We start from the raw sequence: 25,627 nt of genomic DNA, 5'->3' as shown, positions 1-25,627 counted from the left end.
GGGCTCGGAAGAGCAGATCCAGCTTTAGGCTGACAGTCGGCACGGCGAGTCCGGCCTACAATTTTAAACTGTAAAAACGATAAACAAATTAGTATAGTTAAAAAGCTTCTCCCCCTCCAGCCACGAATGACTCAGCATTTATAAAACACAGTAGTAGTACAAGGCCCCAATACATAAAAACATGTACTTGTTTTAAAGACACAGAATAAACCAGAGAAAAGCTTTAACGTTTGTCCTGGCTAACAGGAACGACTCACTAAATTTTCTCACATTTGGAAAAACTGCAGCTGTCAAAACAGCCCGAGAACAACGTAAGAATTTTCATCCCGAAAAATTACATACTGCTAACTAAAGAACTCCGGGCCCTGTGTAAACACCACCGCTACCAGAATTCCCCCATCCCTCCTCGGCCTATACCTAAGAGCCTGTCCCACTCTACACGCACGGTCACTTCGGTCACGCCGCCTCCGCGCCCTGCGCCGCTGCACGCCCCTCGCCCCGGCTTCGGCCACCCGGGGAACAACGGGCAGCCTCTGCGTGTCCACACGCAGGACGCGGAGGCCCAGGCGGAGTGGGACCAGCAGCCTCTGCGCCCCTCCTCATCTACATACGCCACGCCCCCAGCGCGACCTTCCCAGGGCCCTGTTCTTCCCCGTGGGGGGCACCGGAATGAGTGTCTCGTGGCGGGGGAGCGTGGGCGCGCGGCGACGAATCGACACCTGGAGGGGGAACCCGGGAAGACGGGAGCTCGCGGCGCGCGGCGCCCCGCAGTTGAAGGGGTGGGTCGGGGCTCGGGTCCGGTCTCGCCTTGCTTTCAGCAAAAGAAAGTTTCAGCCCATTTTTGCCCTCGCCTGTTCGAACTCATCTCCAAAGAGCCCTGGGCCTGTCTCACCTCGGGCGTCCCAGTGCCGTGCTCCGGCATTTCCAGAAAGAGTTAAGGGCCCGGGCCTGGCGGCGCGCACCCTTCGATAGCTCAGCTGGTAGAGCGGAGGACTGTAGAGCCGACACGTGTGGACATCCTTAGGTCGCTGGTTCGATTCCGGCTCGAAGGAGGTGCCCGTCGCTTTTGCGCCCTCGTGAAGGGCACACCCCCTCCCCCGGGGCCACGCCCCGCCCAAGGCCCTGAGGCCGCGCAGCATCCTCTCTCCCCGGCCAGAGGCGGGAAAGCCTTTGGGGGCCGCCCGCACAGCCACGTGGGGGCCGTGGCCAGGGAACACGCCTGCGCCTTCCTCCCGCCCGCAGGCCACACGCCCGCCCGCAGCCCGGTTGCTCCCGCCTTAGCGCGCAGCCCCGCCGGCCCCACCGCGGCCCGCGCCCTCTCCACTTTTATTCACCCACCGCCCCCGCTCTGCTCGACACGCGCACATCCCTGCCAAACAGGTGGGCACGCAGGAGCTGCCCACCCAAAGCCCTGGAGGCCGACAAGCACACAGGCCATCACATGGTCAGGGACAACTACGGCACCCTTCCTGGAAACCCCCTCTCACTCCCGGGCTCAGTCCCCAGCTCTGCCCCCCAAAGGAAGGTCACTGTCTCTGTCTCTCCCAGTCACAGTCTTTCAATCTCCCAACCTCTCTCTCTCCTTCCCTGTCTTTCCCATGGTCTCTACAGGTACAGACCCAGGGAGACAGAGAACCTTGCCAACCGTCTTAATCTATTTGTGGGGCAGAACTGCCACCCCGAGATCTTCCAAGCCACATTCTGCCACCCTCCAAGACACTGACAGTTGTGTACCTGCGCGGAAGCCGACACCGGCAGGAGCAAAACGCAGCAGGGCTCTCAGTGGGCCTTGACAGTGCCTATGAGAACCTTTCAGGTGTCCTGTCAGTCTGAGGGGGAGGAGGGTGGTGTGGCCCCCTGGAAACCTCAGCTTTCATATGCCTTCGCACCTATTCCTGGTAGCCGCTGGAGGGGTTGAGTTCCCGCCGAAAGAGCAAAGATCGCTCACACTCTGTACAAGGGTGGGAAAACGCCCGCACCCATTCTTCTGCTACATCTGATGGATATAGATAGATGATAGATGATAGGTAGGTAGATAGATAGATAGATGGATAGATAGCTTGATAGATAGATTAGATGATAGATAGATAGATAGATAGATAGATAGATAGATAGAAAGGGGGTGGGGCGGGAGAAAGAGAGAGAAAGGAAGATTGACAGCAAAAGCACAGGCAGAGCTCAGAGAGCCCTGAGAGCCAGGGGCAATGGGGGCTGATGGCAGGGAGCAGAAGGGTGGAGGGTGGGGTGGTGGGCAGGTGGGGAGCTGCCATCATGGAGGGGCTCTCAACCTCACCTCCTTGCACAAACCACTGGCCTGTGGCTTCTGACCAGCTGGCTACCTTTATTGGGTCCTTAAGGCTGAATTGGCGGGGCCAAGAGGAAGCTGCTGAGGCCCAAGCAGAGAGCACCCAGGAGGAAATGGGCCGGGCTTTCAGCAAGAAGGAGCAGCTTCACCTTGCGGACAGAGCCTGGTTGGGGTGGGATGTGTGGGTGCCGAGAAGAACGCCGCGGGTGGTCCTTGCCCCTCCCTTCCTGTGGAAAGGAAACGCCGTAGACTCGCCGAGAGGAGTCACAGCAGAACCCCGATGGGAGCGAGGCTCTCTGAAACCTCAGGGGCCCAGCGCTGCCCTCCCCTGACCCCTGAGCCCACAAGCCCTTTTTCGGTTCTGGTTCTGTCTCTCAAACCGGAGACTGCATTTCCCCACCCGTCTTCCTCTCCTGGCAAGCTCCTACGGTTGCCCCCCCGCTGCGGCCTCAGCCCTCCTCACGGTCCCACTGCTAACTAAGAGGGGCTGACCTGGAGTCTGTGGAGTCTCCGTGGGCCTGGGAGGCCGTGCCACTGCAGTCTGACAGGTGACCTTCAGGAAGAGTCTATTGCTCTGGAGCTACAGAAAGACCTCAGCCTCAAATGTCACCATCTGCAGAGACCAGCGGATGAGGACCAAAGAGAGAACCTCAGGCCTTCGTTGGATATACCCCCGACGGGATGTGGAGGTGTGGAACCCTTGGGAACCTGGCTTTGGGGGAGTGGGCGGGGTGCGTGGGTTTGGGTGACCGGCACAGGGGAGTGTGAGTCTCAGCACGGCCAACTCTTCTTGTCTGGGTGTCACAGAGAATAGTAGCAGGGGACCTCTGAGGCACTGCCCCTCACCCTCCGAGGGGCAGAGGTGCCTGCTGCCCGGTCAGAGAGCGGCGACACACCCAGCTGAGGGAAGGCCACTTTGGTGTGGCTTGCCGTGCCTCTGTGGGACTTTTGCTGGGTGGGTTAGCGGTCTTGGGCGGTGGGCACACACCAGGTGGGATCAGAAACGTTTGTAAGGAGTCCAACCTGGACACCTGTGCCCTCTGCCCCTCCCTCTGGACTCCAGTGCCTCTCCAGGAAGTCCACAGAACCTTGACCTCTTTCAGGAAGCAGCCGCCTCTGCCAAAGGAATCGGGGTAGGTGGGCGAAGGAGGGGAGCCGAGGCTGGATATCCATGGGCCTTGTGGAGCCCCGGATGTGCTCTCTCCTGAGAAACCTGATGGTCCTTCTCCATCGCTCCGCAGTAAGCCTCACTGCGACAGAAAGTCATTGTGGGCAGGAGGGCGGAGGGGCATATCAGCCCCCAGGGGAGGCGAGGCTCTTAGGTGGGGAAAATACAAGCCTGGAACATGCAACTGTGCCCAAAAGTAAAGGAATGTACAGTGACTGATTCGGTGGCATGTCAAGCACACAAGAGCCAATTGGAAAGCGTTCCCACTGCCAAATCAAGGTAATGATAATAACGGAATATAATCCACTGAGTAAAATAGGTACAGGGCCTAACAGCAATGACACACCAGATTTTGGTCTCTCAGTATCATTCTCCAACAAAAGGAACCAGGGCCAATAAAAGGAACCAGGGCGGGCTTCCCTGGTGGCGCAGTGGTTAAGAATCCGCTTGCTAATGCAGGGGACATGGGTTCGAGCCCTGGCCCGGGCAGATCCCGTATGCCGCGGAGCCACTAAGCCCGTAGCGCCACAACTACTGAAGCCTGCGCGCCGTGCTCCGCAATAAGAGAAGCCACTGCAATGCGAAGCCCGCGCGCCGCAACGAAAACCCAACGCAGACAAAAGTAAAATTTATTTAAAAAAAAAAAGGAACCAGGGTTCCTCGGAGACCCACTTAATTTGGGTTTTCATCTACATACATGTAAAAATCTGCATGTTTTCCTCCTGTTTAAAAAAAAATTTTTTTTTTTTTTTAATTAATCGCTGTGCACGAGCTTTCTCGAGTTGCGGCGACCCGGGGCTAGTCTTCGTTGCGGTGTGCGGGCTTCTCATTGCGGTGGCTTCTCTTGTTGCAGAGCACGGGCTCTAGGCGCGCGGGCTCAGTTGTTGTGGCTCGTGGGCTCTAGAGCGCAGGCTCAGTAGTTGCGACGCACGGGCGTAGTTGCTCCGCGGCATGTGGGGATCTGCCCCGGCCAGGGCTCGAATCCGTGTCCCCTGCATTGGCAGGCGGATTCTTAATCCCTGCACCCTCAGGGAAGTGCCCCCCTCCTGTTTTACATCCATTAATACTCAGGCCCTGCCAGAGAGCCTCAAAGGGTAAAAAGTAAAGTTTTGCCTCCCCTACAGCTTCAATCAGCAGAAGCCGTACATGAAGAGAAGGGGCAGGTATGTGAGAAAAATAAGGTGCTTACACACTTGACTTGCATTTTTTCTGCTATCTGCAAAAATGCTCCCATTCTCCTAAAGTGATAAGGAACTGAAAGAGGCTAGGTTGGAGGCTGAGGGCGTGGCCTGGTGCGCCCTCTCCCAGGGCTCAGGGGCTCCGTTTGGGTTTTTGGTTCTGTCCTTAGTAGCTCTCACCCTAGGACTCACGCAAATGGGGTTCAGAGACGTTGCTGATGAAGCTGAACAGGGAGTGTTCCGTGATTTTTCTGTACGAAGGACACTGTATTTTTCATCTTACCTGCACTCAGGACCTGCTGGAGAACAGTTTCCACTCGTTTTTTGTTCTGAAGCCTGAGATCAATAAGTTACATATATGTGTACGCGTGTGTGTTTATGCAGGTGTTGTATATATAACATGCAAATACATATCTAGGGTTTTTTTCGCTAAACCCGTAAGCTTCGGGAATCTCAGTTTCCTGACCAGGGATTGAACCGAGGGCCGTGGTAGTGGAAACACGGGGTCCTAACCACGGACAGGCAGGGAGTTGCCTCCATACTTCTTTTTAAAAACTTTTACTTATTAAACTAAGTGTTCACAATACTGTGCCAGTTCGAGGTGTAGTAGAACTTCGGGTTGTTTTTCATTATACGTTATTTCAGGATGCCGTATAGAAGTTGAATGTTCTTCACAGGTAACTTCTGTTATTTTATATATAGCATGCCGTATTCAATCAACCCCGTACTCCTGACTTGGCTTTCTCCAGAGCTTTGTTTCCTGTGCCTGTGGTTCTACTGCTATTTCAAAAGTCAAGTTACATTATGTTCGGGATTCTATACGATACCGGCCTACATAGTGTGTGTTGTCAGCTGATTTTTGCTAGCACGATAGCCGCCGGTTTCACTCACACTGGGGCAAACGATTGTTTTTGCAGGCACTGCCTTTTCTTCACAGACGTTGATTTCTGTATTCCGCTACCTGGCAACGCGGACGTTGCTGGTAAGCGCCACACGGAACCGGCAACCAAGACATGATTTTAAGCGACGAAGAAAAACCGGTTCAGACGAGCGAAGCAAGACACGTTGTGCGTTCACTGGCCATGACGAACTACCGGGAACTCCACAACACAGCAGTCAGGCAGGAGAAAATACCACAGCACAAGCAGCACGTATCGACACTCAACAACCGAAAGTTGACTCCATAGGGACACTACCGAAATCGTCGTCTATTTGTTTACCAAGTCAAACACCAGGGGAAAGCGCGAACGCAGTCCCCCACTACCACAAATTATGCAGTCGAGTTTCCCACATTTGGGGAAATCGCAGGGGTCAGCACATCCGGAGTGCAATGGATAAGCCTCGCCCTGGGAAAACCACCTTCGTGATCATGGTATCTCCCCTGCCAGGTAAGTATGAGTTGCTGTGCTCGCCTCGTCCCACACCCTCGCGATCGCCCACCTCTTCACGCACGCTCACTTCCCTCACGCCCTCTTCGCGCCCTCCGCCCCTGCATGCCCCTCGCTCCGGGCTCGCCCACCCCGGGAACAACCTCGCGAGTCCTCGGCTGCCCACACGCAGGACGCGGAAGCCCAGCCGGAGTGGGACCAGCAGCCTCCGCGCGCCTCGCTATCTGCATATGCCACGCCCCTCTCCGGAAGTCCCGCGCCTCTCAGCTTTCCCCAAGCCCGCTGAGGACAGCGGCGAGAACGCAGGAGGGATCTGCTCAGAGCCTTCGACTTAAAATGAACATTAGGTTCTTGTTTCAAGTTACATTGAGGGGTTTCACTTTTCGCACCGTCTATGTCTAACCTTTTCCCCATTGGGAAATCGCTATGTTTGGGGGCACTTAGCCCTCAGGCGGCTTTCTAGTCTGTTACTTTCTCTTTGGCTTGTGTGGCCTCGAGGAGCTTTAGGGCAGGTTTCCTAGACCTCCAGGTTTCTCTAGATAGGACGCATTGACGATGTTAAGTGAAAAAAATAAAGTGCACGCATATATGTAGTATGCTACCCTTTGTCTATGAAAAATGTGAAAAAAAAGAAAATTATACACCGTCTGTCAAAAAGAAACCCAGGAGTGTTAAACCGGAACTGATGAAATTGCCTATATGGGTGAGTGCAAGGAGAGAGTGACAGTTTTCTGAGCGTACCTTTCTATGTAATTATTTGGGGATCTCTGTTAACATTTTGGATATGTTTTTAAAACACAGGGGGAGGGACTTCCCTCGTGGTCCAATGGGAAAGACTCCGCACTTCCAATGCAGGGGGCCGGGGTTCGGTTCCTGGTCACGGAACTAGACCCTGCATGCGTGCCGCAACTAAGGGTTCACATGCCGCAACTAAAGATCCCACAGGCCACAACTAAAGATCCCACGTGCCGCAACTAAGATCCGGCACAGCCAAAATCAAGGAAGGAAGGAAGAAGGAAAGAAAGAAAAACTGCTGCTTAAAAAAAAAATACAGGGGGAGGACTTCCCTGGTGGCGCGATGGTTAAGAATCCTCCTGCCAATGCAGGGGACACGGGTTCGAGCCCTAGGTCCGGGAAGATCCCACAGGCCGCGCGGAGCAACTACGCCCGTGCGCCGCAACTTCTGAGCCTGCGCTCTAGAGGCCGCGAGCCACAACTACTGAAGCCCGCCCGCTCAGAGCCAGGGCTCCGCAACAAGAGAAGCCACCGCAATGAGAAGCCCGCGCACCACAACGAACAGTAGCCCCCGCTTGCCGCAACGGGAGAAAGCCCACGCGCAGGGACAAAGACCCAGCGCAGCCAAAGATAAATGACATTTTTAAAAAAATACAGGGGGAAAAGACCCTAAAATTGGAGGTAAGTACAAATTAACCTAACTGTATCTCAGATGACTAGTGTAACCACACTGGAGTAGAAATAACCAACCGAAATGACTTTTGAACACAGTACATTGACCATAACCGTTTTCAACTCTAAAGACAACCGTTTTCAACTCTAACCGTTTTCAACTCTACTGCAAATACTAGTAGGTTGGTATTTCATAGCTATGTGGTTGTAACAGTTTTGTACCAATGCTGTTGTATTGTAGGATTGAGCTAATGAGTAAATGGAGGCTGGGAGTCAAGGTTCTCACTGTTGAAGAGAGGAGATACAAATACAGAATGGCGGAGGGCGAGGAGGAACCATGTGGTGTTAAGTTGAAAATTGGAATTGAAGATATCAGTATAGGCCCATTATTATTTTTTTTAAATTAATCAATTTAGTTTTGGCTGCATTGGGTCTTCGTTGCTGCGCGCCGGCTTTCTCTAGCTGTGGCGAGAGCGGGGGCTACTCTTCATTGAGGTGAGCGGGCTTCTCATCGCCGTGCCTTCTCTTGTTGTGGAGCACTGGCTCTAAGCGCGCGGGCTTCAGTAGTTGTGGCACGCAGGCTTTAGTAGTTGTGGCACGCGGGCCCAGTAGTTGCGGCTCGCGGGCTCAGTTAGTTGTGGCTCGCGGGCTCTAGAGCGCAGGCTCAGTAGGTGTGGCGCAAGAGCTTAGTCGCTGCGAGGCATGTGGGATCTTCCCGGACCAGGACTCGAGCCCGTGTCCCCTGCATTGGCAGGCGGATTCTTGACCACTGTGCCACGAGGGAAGTACCTGGCCACCCCCCCCCCCTTTTTTTTAAACATCTTTATTGGAGTATAGTTGCTTTACAGTGGTGTGTTAGTTTCTGCTGTATAACGAAGTGAATCAGCTATACATATACATATATCCCCATATCTCCTCCCTCTTGCGTCTCCCTCCCACCCTCCCTATCCCACCCCTCTAGGTGGACACAAAGCACCGAGCTGATCTCCCTGTGCTATGCGGCTGCTTCCCACTAGCTATTTATTTTACATTTGGTTGTGTATATATGTCCATGCCACTCTCTCACTTCGTCCCAGCTTACCCTCCCCCTCCCCGTGTCCTCGAGTCCAGTGTCTATGTATGCGTCTTTACTCCCGGGCCCATTATTTTTAATAGATATAGACATGTGTAGGGAAACCCACTGTCCTGATCTTGCTTTCTAAATGTCATTCTCCACTAAAAAGAACCAGGGCTCTTTGGAGAAACAGATGATTTTCAGGAGTCAGGGAAGGTACAAGATGAGCCTGGACTATCTTGTGCCAGAAAATGCTCCAAAAATTATATGGACGTGTCAGAAGGACACAGTAGCCAACCTGAAGGGTCTTTCATAGGCCCAGTATGAGAACAACCGAACATCAAAATAAACGGAAACAGTCATGGATTATAAACAACTAAACACAACCACGAGTTCATGTTGATTACATAGGGAAGGAAGGAAAATTCTTCCTTACAACAGAATGCCAACTAAGAAATGTAGAATGAATGACAGAATTAGAAAATCAACATTTGGCAACCATAATGCAAGTCAACAGTGGATACTAAAAACTATTGCGTTAAGGTTTTGTAACGGATATTTACATATCCTCAATTATCTCCACACAAATTACTTAATAATTACAAGGGGCAGACCTGGTGAGCACCCCCAGTGGCAGAGGGTTACAATACTGGCCCCGGTACCATGTTCTTCTGCAGCACCCTCCCATGTTGACTCTGGGCTTGGCTACGTGACTTGCTTTGGCTAATGGAACATTAGTAAATGCGATGGAAGCAGAAGACTGAAAAACAGTTGCTCGTTGGGAGTCGCTCTCACTTGCTGTCCTGAGACCACCATGAGAAGAAGCCTGACTTAGCCTACTGGAGGATGAAATTACGGGAGTGAAGATGAATCATGTCAACTGAGGGCCCTCAGACTGACCCGCCCCAGTGTCCCACAAGCTGACTGCAGCTGCACGAGTGGTCCTACATCAGAGCCGCAGAACTGCCCGGCTCAGCCCAGCTGCGGTTGCTGACACAAAGAATGGTGAGCAAATCACGTGGTCACTATTTTAAATCACTAAGTTTTAGGGTAGTTTGTTACACGGCACTGGATAACTGATACACCACCTTAACCAAGTAATCAATGTTAACACCACCAATAACTGAACAAACTGACTTCACGTGCCTGCAGTGTGATGCCCAGAGGAGGACACTGGATTAATTTGATAGGGCTGTCATAATAAAGTACCACAATCTGGGTGGTTTAAAACAACAGAAATTTATTCTCTCACAGTTCTGGAAGCTACAAGTCCAAACTCAAGGAGTCAGCAGGGCCATGCTCCCTCTGAGAGTCTGGGTAGAATCTTTCCTTGCTTCTTCCTCGCTTCTAGTGGTGACAGTCGATCCTTAACTTGCAGCTACATCAGTCCAATCTGTGCTTTGTCATCACATGGCGTTATCCCTACGTGTCTCTGTCCTTACATGGCATTTTCCTCTTATAAGGACAATATTCATATTGGATTAGGGCCCACTCTACTGACCTCACCTTAACTTGATTGTATGTGCAAAGATTCTATTTCCAAATAAGGTCCCATTCATAGGTACCAGGGGTTAGGATTTCAGCATTTTTTTGAGGGGGGGGAGGGACATAAGTCAACATGTAAACAGATACAGTACCATTTATGTCGTCTACGTGTCAAAAATGCACACTCGAGGGGCTTCCCTGGTGGCGCAGTGGTTGAGAGTCCGCCTGCCGATGCAGGGGACACGGCTTCGTGCCCCCGTCTGGGAAGATCCCACATGCCGCGGAGCGGCTGGGCCCGTGAGCCATGGCCGCTGGGCCTGCGCGTCCGGAGCCTGTGCTCCGCAGCGGGAGAGGCCACAACAGTGAGAGGCCCGCGTACCGCAAAAAAAAAAAAAAAAAAGCACACTTGAACGTAATTATGAGGAAATACAGGACAACTTAAAAACCAAGGCTATTCTACAAAATAACTGGCCTGTAATTTTCAAAAATGCCTGCATAATGAAATAAAACGATGGGCCTGGGGATTATTTCAGATTAAAATTGGTTAAAGAGATAGGATACAGAATGCAACATGTGATTTTGAATTTTCCTTTGCTATAAAGGACATTCCTGAGACAATTGATAGAAATGGAATAATGTTTATAGAGTAAATAATAATATTGCATCCATGCTAATTTCTTGATTTTTATAATTATCCTGGGTTTAGATAAGAAAATGCTCTATTTTTAGGAAACACACACTAAGAAAGGAAACTTCCTGAGACAACCAGTAATCAAAAATGGGTGCTTGGGACTTCCCTGGCGGTCCAGTGGTGTGGTTAAGCCTCCGCGCTTCCACTGCAGCTGGGCGTGGGTTCCATCCCTGGTTGGGGAACTTAAGATCCCTCATGCCCCACGGCGCAGCCAAAAAAGAAAAAAAGAAAAAGAAAAAAGGGTGCTACAATACGTTTGCTCTGATCTTTTCGCAGTTAGGACCTCAGGAAACCTTCCCTGACCCTATAGTCTCCAGTCCTGTGTCTAGCCTCGCTTTGCTCCGTAGCACCGACCACAGTAGTATAATGCAGCACAAGGTCCACTGGAAGTCGACACACAATACTTGAATCGTTTTGTTCACGTCTGGGGAGGATCCACTTGATCTCGAGAAAGAATCTTCACGTATGGAAGAGGAAAAGACAAATCCGGGCGGCTGAAAGAGGCAGCCTAGTCCCTCAGGACGAAAACGGGACAATTCCGTCCGTGCATTCGATTTTCGGAAACCATTCAACACCCGTTCCCGGCCCACACATCTACCCCTTGCAGGAACGCTTTGCCCTGATAGTCTCTGTTCGTTTTTCTTTGCTGTTGCAGGATTCGATTACTGCATAATCTGAACGAAAGATCATGGATGAGGACTCAAACAATTTCATGTTAAACTGATGACGAAACTCTGATCTTACTATTTAACATTTGATTGACATTGTGTTCCGTGTCATTTTCACTGAAAGGAAGGTGAGACCACACCCGAGCTCCGACCTGCTCCTGAACTGCAGGGCGCCAGGCGCCGCGAGCTCCTGTCTTCCCGGGTCCCGCCTCCAGGTCCCGACTCGTCGCCGCTCGCCCACGCCCTCCCTCCGGAGACACCGGCGCATCTCGGCCGGGAATTAGTAGGTCCGTATCTCCCGCGGGAAAGAACGGGACGCCGAAAAGGTCCCGGCAGGGGCGTGGCGTGTGTAGATGAGGAGGCGCACAGAAGCTGCTGGTCCCACTCCGCCTGGGTCCTATCTAGAGAAACCTGGAGGTCAAGGAAACCTGCCCTAAGCTCCTCGAGGCCACACAAGCCAAAGAGAAAGTAACAGACTAGAAAGCCGCCTGAGGGCTAAGTGCCCCCAAACATAGCGATTTCCCAATGGGGAAAAGGTTAGACATAGACGGTGCGAAAAGTGAAACCCCTCAATGTAACTTGAAACAAGAACCTAATGTTCATTTTTAGTCGAAGGCTCTGAGCAGATCCCTCCTGCGTTCTCCCCGCTGTCCTCAACCGGCTTGGGGAAAGACTAGAGGCGCGGGACTTCCGGAGAGGGGCGTGGCATATGCAGATAGCGAGGCGCGCGGAGGCTGCTGGTCCCACTCCGGCTGGGCTTCCGCGTCCTGCGTGTGGACAGCCGAGGACTCGCGAGGTTGTTCCCGGGGTGGGCGAGCCCGGAGCGAGGGGCATGCAGGGGCGGAGGGCGCGGAGAGGGCGTGAGGGAAGTGAGCGTGCGTGAAGAGGTGGGCGATCGCGAGGGTGTGGGACGAGACGAGCATAGCAACTCATACTTACCTGGCAGGGGAGATACCATGATCACGAAGGTGGTTTTCCCAGGGCGAGGCCTATCCATTGCACTCCGGATGTGCTGACCCCTGCGATTTCCCCAAATGTGGGAAACTCGACTGCATAATTTGTGGTAGTGGGGGACTGCGTTCGCGCTTTCCCCTGATGTTTGTGTTTGTTGAATAGTAGAAGTACCTAGTGTCTGTCAACGAGTAAGTGATTCTTCGCGTGCGCTCGCGTACTTTCTCTTGGGGGTTTAGTGCAGGGCTTGCGTGCAGCTGTGAGTTCTGTGAGATGGTTGTTTCGCTGCCCTGAAATTATTCGCTCTGAGGTTGTGGGGAAGCTGCAGTGTGCTGAGCCGCGTACTAAAGTAGAGCTTGACAGTCTGCTTCTTGGCTGTTAACTGCAACCACCTAACGCTTTTTTGTCGTTCATGCTCTTCATGTTTATTGTGGTTTCTCAGAAGCAGTCTGAGCCTGCGTTTGGTAGTCCCTGAGGACCCAGTGGTTAACTGCTCTAGACCTGTTTTCAGCTTCCGGTCGGGAAACTAGGGTTGCGCTAGCCGAGGGGCATGGTCAAAGACCCACGCATACAAATATGTATACGCATACACACATAACGTGTAAAAGGTCACTGGTCTCAGGCTTAAGAACACGAACCCAGACTTTCTCAGCAAGTTTTCGCTTTGACTCGAGGTACGAGTGGTCACACCCAGAACGAAGCTTATTCGTCGTTCTGCGGATGTTGACCGTGGTGATTTCCCCAAGTGTGAGAAACGGAACTGCATGATTTATGGCAGTGCGGGATTGCGTTTGTGCTCCCCTCTGTGTTTTGTAGGTTTATTTTTTAATTTATTTTTTAATCTTAGTTATCATGCTGTGTAGTATGTCCTCATGACTTATGAGTGAGATTTGTACCTTTTCACATGCCCTACCCCAAATTTTAGCAACCTCCCACCGTCTCCACCTTTGGCAACCACCAATTTCCTGTACGTATCTAATCTATAAAACTGAGTTTATAGATATTTGTTATTCTTTTTTCGCTGCGTTGGGTCTTCGTTGTTGCGCGCAAGCCTTCTCTAGTTGTGAGGAGCGGGGGCTCCTCATTGCAGTGGTTTCTCGTGTTGCGGAGCATGGGCTCTAGGCCCATGGGCTCCAGAGCGCAGGCTCAGTCGTTACGGCGCACGGGCTTAGTTGCTCCGTGGCACGTGGGATCTTCCCCGACCAGGGCTCGAACCCAGGCTCCGCTCTTTCTATAATGTCACCGGATATGTGCTAGCCGAGGGTTGGTGAGCTGAAACTGACACTGATACTCTTCTATCCAGCAGCAGCGAAACACAGAATTTCACTTATTATTTTATATTTTATAAATTCAGTTATTTTTGGCTGCGTCGGGTCTTCGTTGCTGCACCCGGGCTTTCTCTAGTTGCGGCGAGCGGGGGCTTCTCTCTGCGGTGGCTTCTCTTGTTGGGCAGCACCGGCTCTAGGCGCGCGGGCTCCGTAGTTGTGGCGCTCGGGCTTAGTTGCTCCGCAGCAGGTGCGAGCTTCCCGGTCCAGGCCTCGAACCCGTGTCCCCTGCATTGGCTGGCGGATTCCTAACCGCTGCGCCAGCAGGGAAGACCCTCACTTCTTCTTTTTACAGTATTGAATAGCTATGCGCTTCTCAGCAGTTTTCCTTTTGAACCCCACCCCCACCCCCGCCTCCCCAGCGGAAGAGAAACATCATTTTGACCTCAACCTAACATAGTTTTACTACGGAACATTAATAATATTGTATACACTTTTGTCACCCGGTTGGTGCCTCACTGACATACAGGTAGGCTTGACACACTTTCTTTTTTCTCACAAATTTCCTCTCCTGCCATCCTCCACTCTCACCGCATAAACTCCGAATCCCTCAGTCCCTTGCTTCCCACCGCAACCAGCGTTGCAACCAACGTTGTCTCCCCAGGCCATTCCCACAGCCGGGGTTGCAGAGCATAAAGCACCATCCGAGGGAAACCCCAGACTGCCCCTTGCTGCCTTGTCTCTGCCACTAGGCGTCTTCCCGTCGCACCTTTGCGGCCCTCAGGCAGGAGACGGTTAAGAAGTTTTATGAATGCCACAACTCACCAGCGCTGGCTACTTTTATCAGGGACTAGCAGTGAGCTATGGAATAAACCTTTCAATTGTTCTGGACCTACAAAGTAAATCTCTCCCGTATGACCTCGACGGAGTAACATACATTCTTTCCCTTCTCTGTACGTTTTGTTAGTGAGAAGACCCTCGGACAGTCATCAACTCATTAATACATGTGTCTAGTAAGCACCCCTCACCTCCCCACGCTCATGTGCAGCCCACAATTGCTGCTTCCTGTCTACGCCCACCCCGTCAGTAAACCAAAGGGCCAAGGGATGTACTTTCCACTGTACTTCTTTCCCAGAAAAAGGCCACCTCGGTAGAAACACATTAGCTGACGGATGTGTGAAAACTTGTGTAGCTTTTTGCTCTGAACTTGCTATTTTTTTAGCATTTACACAGCATCTTCACATTTCCAAAGCACTGTACCAACATTTATTAATCCTCACAACACCCCTGTGAGGTAGGTCAATAATTGTCTTTTATGGTAGAGAAATAGGCAGACAGGTCGAGTGAACCTTGTGGTCTGAGGCCACAAGGGCAGCCACTGAAGGGACTGTTCCCGAATCCAGAAGCTACGGCCCTCCACCCCACGTTCACCCACTGGTGGGCATCGCAGGGGCATATTCTCACCAGTGAAGGGGACATGGAGGACAAAACAATCTCTCAGGCAACACAAACATCAACAGTTCAAACGCACTGAGGAACGTCAATAAGAGAGAAACACTGACCCAGCACACCAGTGAGGCAAGAGCCATGCAGCAGAAAAGGCTGGAATCATAGCGACTAGTCCTGAGAACCAGGTAGGTGTTCTTAAAAACGGTTTGGGAAAACAAACTAGGAACGCGGTGGAAGGGTGACCAACTCAGATGCCTGTGGTTTCCACATGGGAAACAGAGTGTGTGGAAAAATCCAACCACGCAATCTAATTTTAAACTAGAAATAACAATGTTCGTTCACATTAGAAAGGCCAAATATCTGTAATGTAGATACTGACAGTATCCATTTTGTACTGCAACTTTTATTCCAAATATTCCAGCTTTTCCCCCACTGACAAGTGCTGCTCCCTATAGCACTCCTCTTTCTCTCTACATACCAGTCTATACACTGGTGTATGTTGCACGGTTAATTAGCTGAACTAGGGGTGGAATCCTGGAGAGCACAACAGACCATACTCTGTTCCTGTTTTAGAAACAGCTGTCTCTAACCTGTCTCTGCCCAATTCCATTTTATAAGAAGTGCTAAAAGCACACAGAGAAGCAGTTCATTCTTTTGTAAAGTGGTGAACTTGGTTCGATATGCCATTTTAAAAGAAATAAGAAAAAAGAAAAACTAAGACCTGCATTGTAAAAGCATAATATAGGAGTAGACTATAGCTACTCCAAATTTTAGAGTGACCAGAGTTAAAAACTATTACTGTTATCACTGTTTATTTGACAATAGTTCGTTTAGTCTACAAGTTTAAGGCAAACATACTAATGCATTTGCTTTTCTTCAGAAATCATACTTATAAAGATTACGTAAAGTCTGTCCCAAAACTTCTAAGAAACGTTCATTAATTAAAAATAAGTCTCATTAAGATGCTTTACCAGGATACAAGAACTAAGGTGGTGTACAATGCTTTTTTAAAACAAAATTCAAAAAAAGGTAACGGCAATCCTTATCTTGTTTACACAATGTATTTTGAAAGGGTTAAACTTCAGAAATTACTTAAAAGTAAATAAGATTAGCAGCCATAAGGAATACTATTCATAAAATAAGCACAGTTCTAGAGGCTACTTTAAAAAAGGCAGTACTTTGGGCTTCTGAAGAGGAGGAGGGCGCGATGATCATCAACTGTCCGCGGCGCAGGCGCAAGCGCGCAGGTCCCATCATGCAGCCCACAGCACCCGAGGGCGGCACCACGCCATTGTTTCTCAGAAAAAGGGAGAGTAGATGCACTTTGTCAGCTGTTTCTTTTGTTTCCAGTGAGCAGTAAATGTCTAGCATCATTAAGAAAAAAAATAAAATCTGACGGAAGGCAGCCCTTTTTAACTGGAAGGCAGAGTGTGGCTTATGTGTCTCCATTTAACACTGCCAGGCAGTTCTGCAGCAACTGTAGGTTACCCTAAAAAGGGAGGGAAAATAAATGAAGTTCAAACAGTGTGAAAGACTCTTACTGAAAATATACAGTATTAGAAATCAAGTAACTTTACATTTAAGATACCAGAATTTTGAAAAGTCATTTATTATATACAAATAAATGTTTAAAGACGTAAAATTACAGAATTTGTTCCATGCACAGTATTTTCCACATACCAGATTGTTCAGTAAATTTCCGTCTAGACCAATATTAATATTTGGCATGCTCTAGTGAGGGTTATAAAATATGCCCTTTGTATGCAGATTAAACCACTGAGTATGTTCTGATTGTAAGACAGGTTCTTATCACATTCCTTTAGCCATTAAAATATAGCATTAGATTTATAGCACTTATAAAAACAGTAAGATTACATACAGAAGTATTCTATAAAATTCATACCTAAATGTCCATTTGTAAAACATGTGAACTGGTACCCACATTTAGAGACATATAAAGGCAAATTTAAGTATATTTAGATTACGTTAATATATAAACAGGAATGAAGGAAAACCTCCTCCTTAGAGCAGAAAGTCAACTAAAATGTAGAAAGAATGATGGAATTAGAAAATGACCATTTGGCGATCATCATCATCATAAACTGACTCAAGCAAAAATCATGAATGGATGCCAAAAGCAGTATGGGACTAAAATGCCAATACTGTAGCCATCAGCTATGTGCAGCTGCATAATGAAAATCTGTTAATTAAAATTAAATAAAAACTCAGTTCCTCAGTTGCATTACCCACATTTCAAGTCTTCAATAGCCACACATGACTAGTGCCAACCACACTGGACAGAACCCAGACTTCCTGATTACAGATTACAGAATATTCCCACCATGGCACGAAGCTGTGCTGATTACAGAATATTCCCACCATGGCACAAAGTTTTATTGGTCGGTGCTGGTTAAGTGATGGGGTATTTAACAGTCTTGGGTACCTCCTCACAGAATACTTCTTAATCCAAAGTATAAAATATCAACTTTGCCACTGTGAAGCCTGCAGACATCACTTTAAGCAAATGATCAAAGTTGTACATTGCCAGTAAGGCAACTGATCAACAGCATGTGCCTCCTCCTGTGTGATGCGCCAAGAAGATCTGACATCGCTTCTGGGTGGAATTCCTGTCCGAAGTGCACAACCTAAACCCACTAATTAGACAAACCCAAAGTGAGGGGCATTCTATAGGCCTGTGCTTTAACAGTGTCCAATGTTATGAAATACGAAGATTCAGCAACTTTTCCAAATTACAGAAGTCTAAGAAGACACGTGCACTGAATGCAACACGTTCTCTTGAATTTCCTTTTGCCATTAAGGACATTATTGGGACAACTGGGGAAATGTGAATAAAGGCCTCTGGATTAGATAACAATTATGTTGATATTAATTTCCTCAACTTTATAACTGTACTGAGTATTTAATTACTTGATTTTAGGAAATTCACACTTAAATGTATAAAAGAGAGAAGAAGCATCATATCTGCAGCTTACTCATATGGTTTAAGACAAAAACAGGTGTGTACAGGGGTGTGTGTGAGAGTGTGAGTGTGTGTGTGTAAAGAGAAACGGGGAGGAAGGGAGGGAAAAGGACAAAGCAGATGCGATAATATGCACATTTGGGGAATCTGGGTGAAGAGTATCCAGGAATTCTTTGTACTTTCCTTGCAATGTTCCTGAAAATCTAAAATTAAGTGAAAAATAAACATTAAACATTTTTAGGTGTTCAAGTTACTGTCAATTTTTGGCCAGTATAAGAACAGAACTGTGCCTGTCTACAGTTATGAAATTACCTTCTTAGATATACTTCTTACAGGTATATTCCTCAAGTGGGACCGCTGAGTCACAGGATGCACATTCTGCAGGCTGACACCTGCCCAACTGCCCCTGCCAAAGGTGGACCTAACTCTGCAACTACAGCGGGGTACACAGGGACTCACATCACACCCTCACAGTTGGCTCATCACTTTTTTTTTTTTAACTGCCCATTTCACACATTTTTTACTTCCTTAATAAAGAATCTGAGCCTATTTTCAAGGACACAAAAGTGACCTAACTACCTAGTTAACTAGATTTCAATTATGTGGCAAAGACATATATACCAGTTACAATAAATAAAATCCAAAGTAGTTTCAAACCATCTTGTTGTACATTTAACTATTATTTACTCTTTTTGGAATAATTTATGTGGATCCTGGGTCCAAAATGAGACTTTGTTCAGATTCACAAAGTCATTAAGAAATCTCAGACAACAGAGTAGAGTTGCCCAACCTCAGCACTCCCGACATTTGGGCTGTGTGATCCCTCCTCATGGGGGCTGTCCGTGTATCGTAGGATACTGAGCAGCACTCCTGGCCTCTACCCACTACACACCAGCAGTGACCCCCCCACCCCCAGATGCGACAACCACAAATGTCTCCAGAAATTGCTAAATGTCTCCTGGGGGGCAAAATCACCACCAGTTAAGAACCACTGGACTAGAAGAGCTATCAGAAATTTGAACACAGAGAACACATTTCAGGAAGAATTTGAAAAAGTACAGAATCTGGAAACCAGAGGCTGACATCAATCTAAAGCAGGGTCAGCAAACTTTTTTTGTAAAGGGTTATTAAACAGTAAACATTTTAGACTTTGAGAGACATTTGGTCTCTGTTTCAACTACTCAACTTTGCTGCAGTAGCATGAAAGCAATCATAGACAAAGCGTAAGTGAATAAGCTTAAGCGAATATGCTTGGCTGTATTCCAATAAACCTTAATAGGTTAAATTTGAGTTTCATACAATTATCACGTCATGAAATATTATTCTTTTGATCTTTTTATAATCATTTAAAAATATGAATGCCATTCCTGGCTCACAGGCTGTACAGAATAGGTTGTAGTTTGTCAACCCCTCCTTAATCTATAACAAAATCCTTGATAGTTTATAAACTCTTTAAAAAGAACAAAAACAGTGAACACTGGAAAACAACACAGGCTCAATAAGAATAAATCATGCCAGGCTTATAAAAACATTTTCCTTTTTTTGGGCCACAATGCATGGCACGCAGGATCTTAGTTCCCCGACCAGGGATCAAACCCACGCCTCCTGCAGGGGAAATGCAGAGTCTTAACCACTGGACCACCAGGGAGGTCCATACATTTTCTTCTGACAGGGTTATTAGCCCAGCAAATCAGACAACGTATATCTTGATTTTAATAAGTAACTTGATACTCCTTATGTCCTTCACAGATAAAATGGGAAAAATAATGGTTGATAATAGTATAAATGAATTCCTAACTATCCAAATAACTATAACCAAAGAATATTAATTAATAAGTTAATATTAATTAGTATAGAAAGAAAGGAACTAAATTTTTTTTGGTGCCACTTACTTTCAAAAGGTAGGTTAACAAATAGTGATTCCTTTAATCCTGATCAACCTTTTAAATCAGAACTTAGATGAAGACATAAAAGGGAGTTCATACAAATTACAAATGTCCATCACTTGACAGGATAAACTAGTATAATAGTCAAATACTATATGATCAAACCCAAGTTTCCAAAAAGATCTCAATGCGCTGGGCTAAGACGAGCAAGCTTAAATCTAACAGACAAACGTGGCCTGCAATTACATTTTTAAAATAAGTGCTCAATAAATGAAAAAGTTCTAGAGAGCCATTGTACAACAACATGAATATACTTAATACTACTTAACTGTACACTTAAAAATCGTTAAGATGGTAAATTTTATGTTATGTGTTTCTTACCACAAAAATGAAAATAATTACTAAAAAAATTACACACACAACCACAGGGCGGAGGTTCAAGAAGTGACTTAGAAAGAGAGAAAAAGTGTGATTATAGCCAAATCAAGCTGGTGAAATATGGCAGTTAAAAAAACCCGTATCTTATACATATAAAACATGCTTGGAGGGGAGGGATAAATTAGGAATTTGGGAGTAACATACACACTACTATATATAAAACAGATAAACAACAAGGACCTACTATATAGCACAGGGAACTATACTCAATATTCTGTAATAACCTCTATGGGAAAAGAATCTGAAAAAGAATATATACATATATATGTATAACTGAATCACTTTGCTGTACACCCGAAACCAACACATTGTAAATCAACTATACTTCAATAAAAAATAAATTAGTTAAAAAAAAATAGAATAAAACATGCTGTAAGAAGAAATGTGAACAATAATCATTCTATGTATGTAAATGTGTTTCCATTTTCAGGTATAATATTTTAAAAGAGTAATGACAGTAGGGCAATAACACAATAAAAATCTTGTTGAGGTGTATGGGATGAAAAATATTTAGCCAAAGGATATCTGGCATGGAGAAAAGAAGATATATAGAGAATATGAAGGATGTAAATATCTGAAGGGTAAACTGTGAAAGAGGAATTAAACATGTCAAAGTTACACAGAAGTAAATTCGTGCTCATTATAGAGTATACCAAAAATCTCAGTGTAGTTTTAAGCTTTAATAACTTTATACTTATAAATGTTATAAATTTATCACTAAATAACATAAAAGTTTTTAAAAATTCCTTTAATATTTATAGTTTGGGGAATTTTGAATACATTTAAAATTTTCAGTCCCTTTGAAGATGGCAAATGTTAAATAAAATTTTAAGTGATGTTTTTATTAAGTAAGATTTTTTTTTTAACAACTAGTCAAAAAATGATACTGTTTTTCCATATTAGGTACTAGAGTTTTGCAAAGCTGACCATTAGAGACATTATAGATATTTTTCTTGTTTAAATTAGATAACCTTTAAAATCCCTCTCAATTTTAAGATTCTCTATTTTAAAAATTAGTATAAAGTTTCATAACTGACTCATTTGTAAATTATGTCACTTAAATTATTAAATCTTTAATATGATACTACCTTTGCATGCTTCAGTTCTAACTCTGCCAGTTCCACTAAATTTTTTCTGAATGCAGCAACTCTTCTTGTCTTAAAATCTATAAGCTCTGTGAACAAAACAAATTAGGATTAACTATTTATATAATAGTCCAAACCATACCTTATGATTAAAGGTTAATATAAGAGTACCTTGTTTTGCAGATTCAGATATTTTTTCAAATTTCTGACAACATAACTGTTGGGACGTTTCAGCCTGCAGAACATCTTTATTTTTTGCTCTTGCTTTATCCAGTGCTTTATTAGCATTTTCATAATCCACTAGTGACCTAGATCTTCGATACAGGAGATCCTATAAAACAGAATGCTTCACGATAATATATGCTGCATGTTTCTAGTAGCTGCCCTCAGCCACCGCCACCCCCATCACCAGAGCTAACACACAGTGAATGCCACATGTCATTCTTCTAAATTTTTTTAGTAACAGCTTTATTGAGATATAATTCAAATCACCACATAACTCACTCATTTATTTATTTTTAAAATTTATATATTTATTTGGTTGTGCCAGATCTTAGTTGCAGCAGGCGGGCTCCTTTGTTGCGGCTCACCAGCTCCTTAGTTGTGGCATGTGAACTCTTAGTTGTGGCATGCATATGGGATCTAGTTCCCTGACCAGGGATCAAACCTGGGCCCCCTGCAATGGGTGCTCAGAGCCTTAACCACTGTGCCACCAGGGGAGTCCCTAACTCACTCATATAAGTGCACGATTCAATGGTTTGTAGTATGCTCAGACAGTTGTGTAACCATCACTAGCCTCAATTTTAGAACATTTTCGTCACCCAAAAAGAAACCAGGTCCTTTAGCAGTCACTCTCCATTTCCTTCCACAACCCCCACCTCCAGCCATGGACAACCATTAATCTGCTTTCTGTCTCTATAGATTTGCCTATTTTGGACATTTCATTAAAAAAGGAATCAGGGGGCTTCCGTGGTGGTGCAGTGGTTGAGAGTCCGCCTGCCGATGCAGGGGACTCTGGTTCGTGCCCCGGTCTGGGAAGATCCCACGTGCCGCGGAGGGGCTGGGCCCGTGAGCCATGGCCGCTGAACCTGCACGTCCGGAGCCTGTGCTCCGCAACGGGAGAGGCCACAACAGTGAGAGGCCCGCGTATCGCAAAAAAAAAAAAAAAGGAATCAGGGACTTCCCTGGTGGCGCAGTGGATAAGACTCCACGCTCCCAATGCAGGGGGCCCGGGTTCGATCCCTGGTCAGGGAACTAGATCCCACGTGCATGCCACAACTAAGGCTCCCGCCTGCCGCAACTAAGAAGCCCGCCTGCCGCAACTAAGACCCTTCGCAACCAAATAAATAAATAAAATATTTTAAAAAGGAATCATATAATATGTGGCCTTTTGTATCTGGCCTTTTTTTTTTTTCCTTTTTGGCTGTGCTGCGGCTTGCGGGATCTTAGTTCCCTGACCAGGGATTGAACCTGGGCTTTCAGCAGTGAAAGTATCGCCAGGGAATTCCCGTGTCTGGCTTTTTCACTTAGCATAAAGTTTCAAGTTCATCCGTTTTATAGCATGAATCAGTACTTCATTCCTTTTATTGCTAAATCATATTTCATTGTATGGACATACCACATTGATTTATCCATTCGTTAGCTGACAGACATTTGGTTTGTTTCCACTTTTTGGCTATTTCATAATAATGCTGTTATGAACATGTGTGTACAAGTTTTTGTGCGGACATGTTTTCACATTTCATTTCTCTTTCATACCTCATTACTTAGGAGTGGAATTACTGGGTCACCTTGTAACTCTATGTTGAATCTTTTGAGAAATTGCCAGATTATTTCCAAAGTAACCGAACCATTTTACATTTTCCCACCAAAACTATATGAGGGGTCCAATTTCTCCACATCCTTGTCAATACTGTTATGTCTTTTTGATTACAGCCACCTAGTAGGTGTGAAGTGATATAGCACTGGGGTTTAATGTGCATTTCTCTGAGGGCTAAAGATGTTGAGCACCTTTTTACATATTTATTGGCCATTTGTATATCTTTTTTGTCTTTTTCCCACTTTTTAACTGGACTCTTTGTCTTTTTACTAAGAGTTCTTTATATATTCTGAATACCAGTTGCTTATTAGGGACTTACATGATTTCCAAATGTTGGGTTGGTCAGAAAGTTTGTTTGTAACATCTTATGCAAAAGCCAGAATGAACTTTCTGGTCAACCCGATATTTTCTCCTGGTCTGTGGGTTTTTATATTTTTCTCGATAGTTTTTTTTTTTTTTTTGCGGTACGCAGGCCTCTCACTGTTGTGGCCTCTCCCATTGTGGAGCACAGGCTCTGGACACGCAGGCTCAGCAGTCATGGCTCACAGGCCTAGCCGCTCTGCGGCATGTGGGATTGTCCCAGACTGGGGCATGAACCCGTGTCCCCCGCATTGGCAGGCGGACTCTCAACCACTGCGTCACCAGGGAAGCCCTCGATAGTGTTTTTGATACAAAAAACTTTAAACAAAAGTTTTTAAAATTTTAATAAAGTCCAATTTATTATTTTTATTTGGTTGGTATGCTTCTGGTTATGGCTAAGAAATCAATGCCTAATTAAGGCAATCAAGAAGATTTATGTTTATGTTTTCTTCTAAAAATGTTATAGTTTTAGCTCTTACATTTAGACCTTTGATCCATTTTGAGTAAATTTTCTATCCATGGTGTGAGGAAGGTCCAACTTTATTCTTTTTCATGTGACCATTCAGTTGTCCCAGTACCTTTCATTGAAAGTCTATTATTTTCCTCACTATATTGTCCCAGCACTCTGTCAAAAATCAACTGACTGTTTCGTCAGCAAAATAGGAATAGAAGTAACACTCTCAACTTGATAAAGAACATCTACAAAAAACCTACAGCTAACATCATACTTAATAGTGAAAAACTAGAAGCTTTCCCACTAATATCAGGAACAACACACGGATGTCCCATCTCACCACTCTTTCTCAATATTGTACTGTAGGTCCTAGCTAATGCAATAAGAAAAAGAAATAAAAAGTATACAGATTGGAAAGGAAGAAACAAAACTGTCTTTTGTTTACAGATGCCAGATAACAAGACTGTTTATATAGAAAAACTCCTGGAATTAATAAATGAGTATAATAAAGTTTTACAAGAGAACATCAGTATACAAAAGTAGATTGCTTTCTTGTATACCAGCAATGAACAAGTGAAATTTGAAATTAAAAACACAATACCATTTACATTAATTAGCACTCCAGAGAATGAAATACTTAGGTATTAATCTAACAAAGCATGTACAACTTTTGAGGAAAACTACAAAACTTGGATAAAAGAAATCAAAGAACTAAATAAATGGAGAGAGATTCCATGTTCATGGATAGGGAGACTCAATATTGTCAAAATCAGTTCTTTCCAAATTGATCTATGGATTCAACATAATCCCAATCAAAATCCTGGCAAGTTATTTTGTAGACATCAACCAATTGATTCTAAAGTTTGTGTGGAAATGCAAAAGACACAGAGTAACACAACAGTGAAGGAGAAGAACTAAGTCAGAGGACTGACACTATCTACTTTAAACCTTTCTATAAAGCTACAGTAATCTAGACAGTGTGGTACTGGTCAAAGAACAGACAAATAGATCAATACAACAGAATAGAGAGCCCAGCACTAGACTCACACAAATACAGACAACTGATCTTTTGACAGAGGAGCAAAAGCAATACAATGGAGAAAAGATAATCTTTTCAACAAATGGTGCTGGGAAACCTGGATATCCACATGCAAAGAAACGAATTTATACACAGCCCTTACACCCTTCATGAAAATTAACTCAATGGATCATAGACCTAAATGTAAAATGCAAAACACAGGAGAAAATCCACATGACCTTGCACGTGGTGATAACTTTTTAGATACAACACCAAAGGGATGATCCAAGAAAGAAATAATTGGTAAGTTGGACTTCTTTAAAATTAAAAATTGCTGGGACTTCCCTGGTGGCACAGTGGTTAAGAATCCGCCTGCCAAGGCAGGCAACATGGCTTCGAGCCCTGGTCCGGGAAGATCCCACATGCCACAGAGCAACTAAGCCTGTGCGCCACAACTACTGAGCCTGCGCTCTACAGCCCGTGAGCCACAACTACTGAGCCTGTGTGCCATAACTATGGAAAGCCCACGTGCCCTAGAGCCTGTGTGTCACAACTACTGAGCCCATGTGCCACAACTA

The 25,627-nt window shown here is 46.0% G+C and overlaps 2 protein-coding genes and 3 non-coding genes across 6 annotated transcripts in view; 3 read left to right on the top strand and 2 right to left on the bottom strand.

The window, feature by feature from the left end:
* Positions 1 to 962: 962 nt before the first annotated feature.
* On the top strand, positions 963 to 1,052 carry TRNAY-GUA (transfer RNA tyrosine (anticodon GUA)). The gene is given in 2 exon segments: positions 963 to 999; positions 1,017 to 1,052. It is a non-coding gene; the product is annotated as a tRNA-Tyr (tRNA).
* A 1,219-nt stretch (positions 1,053 to 2,271) lies between these two features.
* Positions 2,272 to 7,864, top strand: LOC137216160 (uncharacterized). Its single transcript, XM_067722373.1, has 3 exons — positions 2,272 to 2,434; positions 2,788 to 2,994; positions 5,569 to 7,864. The coding sequence occupies exons 1-3, from the start codon at positions 2,272 to 2,274 to the stop codon at positions 6,372 to 6,374; spliced, it is 1,176 nt and encodes a 391-aa protein (XP_067578474.1). The 3' UTR covers positions 6,375 to 7,864.
* On the bottom strand, positions 5,884 to 6,047 carry LOC137208208 (U1 spliceosomal RNA). The gene has a single exon (XR_010935538.1). It is a non-coding gene; the product is annotated as a U1 spliceosomal RNA (small nuclear RNA).
* Positions 7,865 to 12,275: 4,411 nt separating the features above from the next.
* Positions 12,276 to 12,439, top strand: LOC137207176 (U1 spliceosomal RNA). Its single transcript, XR_010934966.1, has one exon. It is a non-coding gene; the product is annotated as a U1 spliceosomal RNA (small nuclear RNA).
* Positions 12,440 to 14,803: 2,364 nt separating this feature from the next.
* The window catches only part of SNX6 (sorting nexin 6), a 55,016-nt gene continuing 44,192 nt past the window's right edge, over positions 14,804 to 25,627 (bottom strand). For both annotated transcript variants that reach the window (XM_067737734.1, XM_067737743.1), the window contains 3 exons: positions 21,570 to 21,729; positions 21,402 to 21,487; positions 14,804 to 16,498 (listed from right to left, as the gene is read on the bottom strand). In XM_067737734.1, the coding sequence (XP_067593835.1) occupies positions 16,445 to 16,498; positions 21,402 to 21,487; positions 21,570 to 21,729 (300 nt within the window). In that variant the 3' untranslated portion in view covers positions 14,804 to 16,444. The remainder of the gene's footprint in view (positions 16,499 to 21,401; positions 21,488 to 21,569; positions 21,730 to 25,627) is intronic.

Source organism: Pseudorca crassidens, chromosome 1, assembly GCF_039906515.1.
Source record: "Pseudorca crassidens isolate mPseCra1 chromosome 1, mPseCra1.hap1, whole genome shotgun sequence".
NCBI classification, from domain to species: domain Eukaryota; kingdom Metazoa; phylum Chordata; class Mammalia; order Artiodactyla; family Delphinidae; genus Pseudorca; species Pseudorca crassidens.
This window is presented reverse-complemented; position numbering and strand designations above follow the sequence as displayed.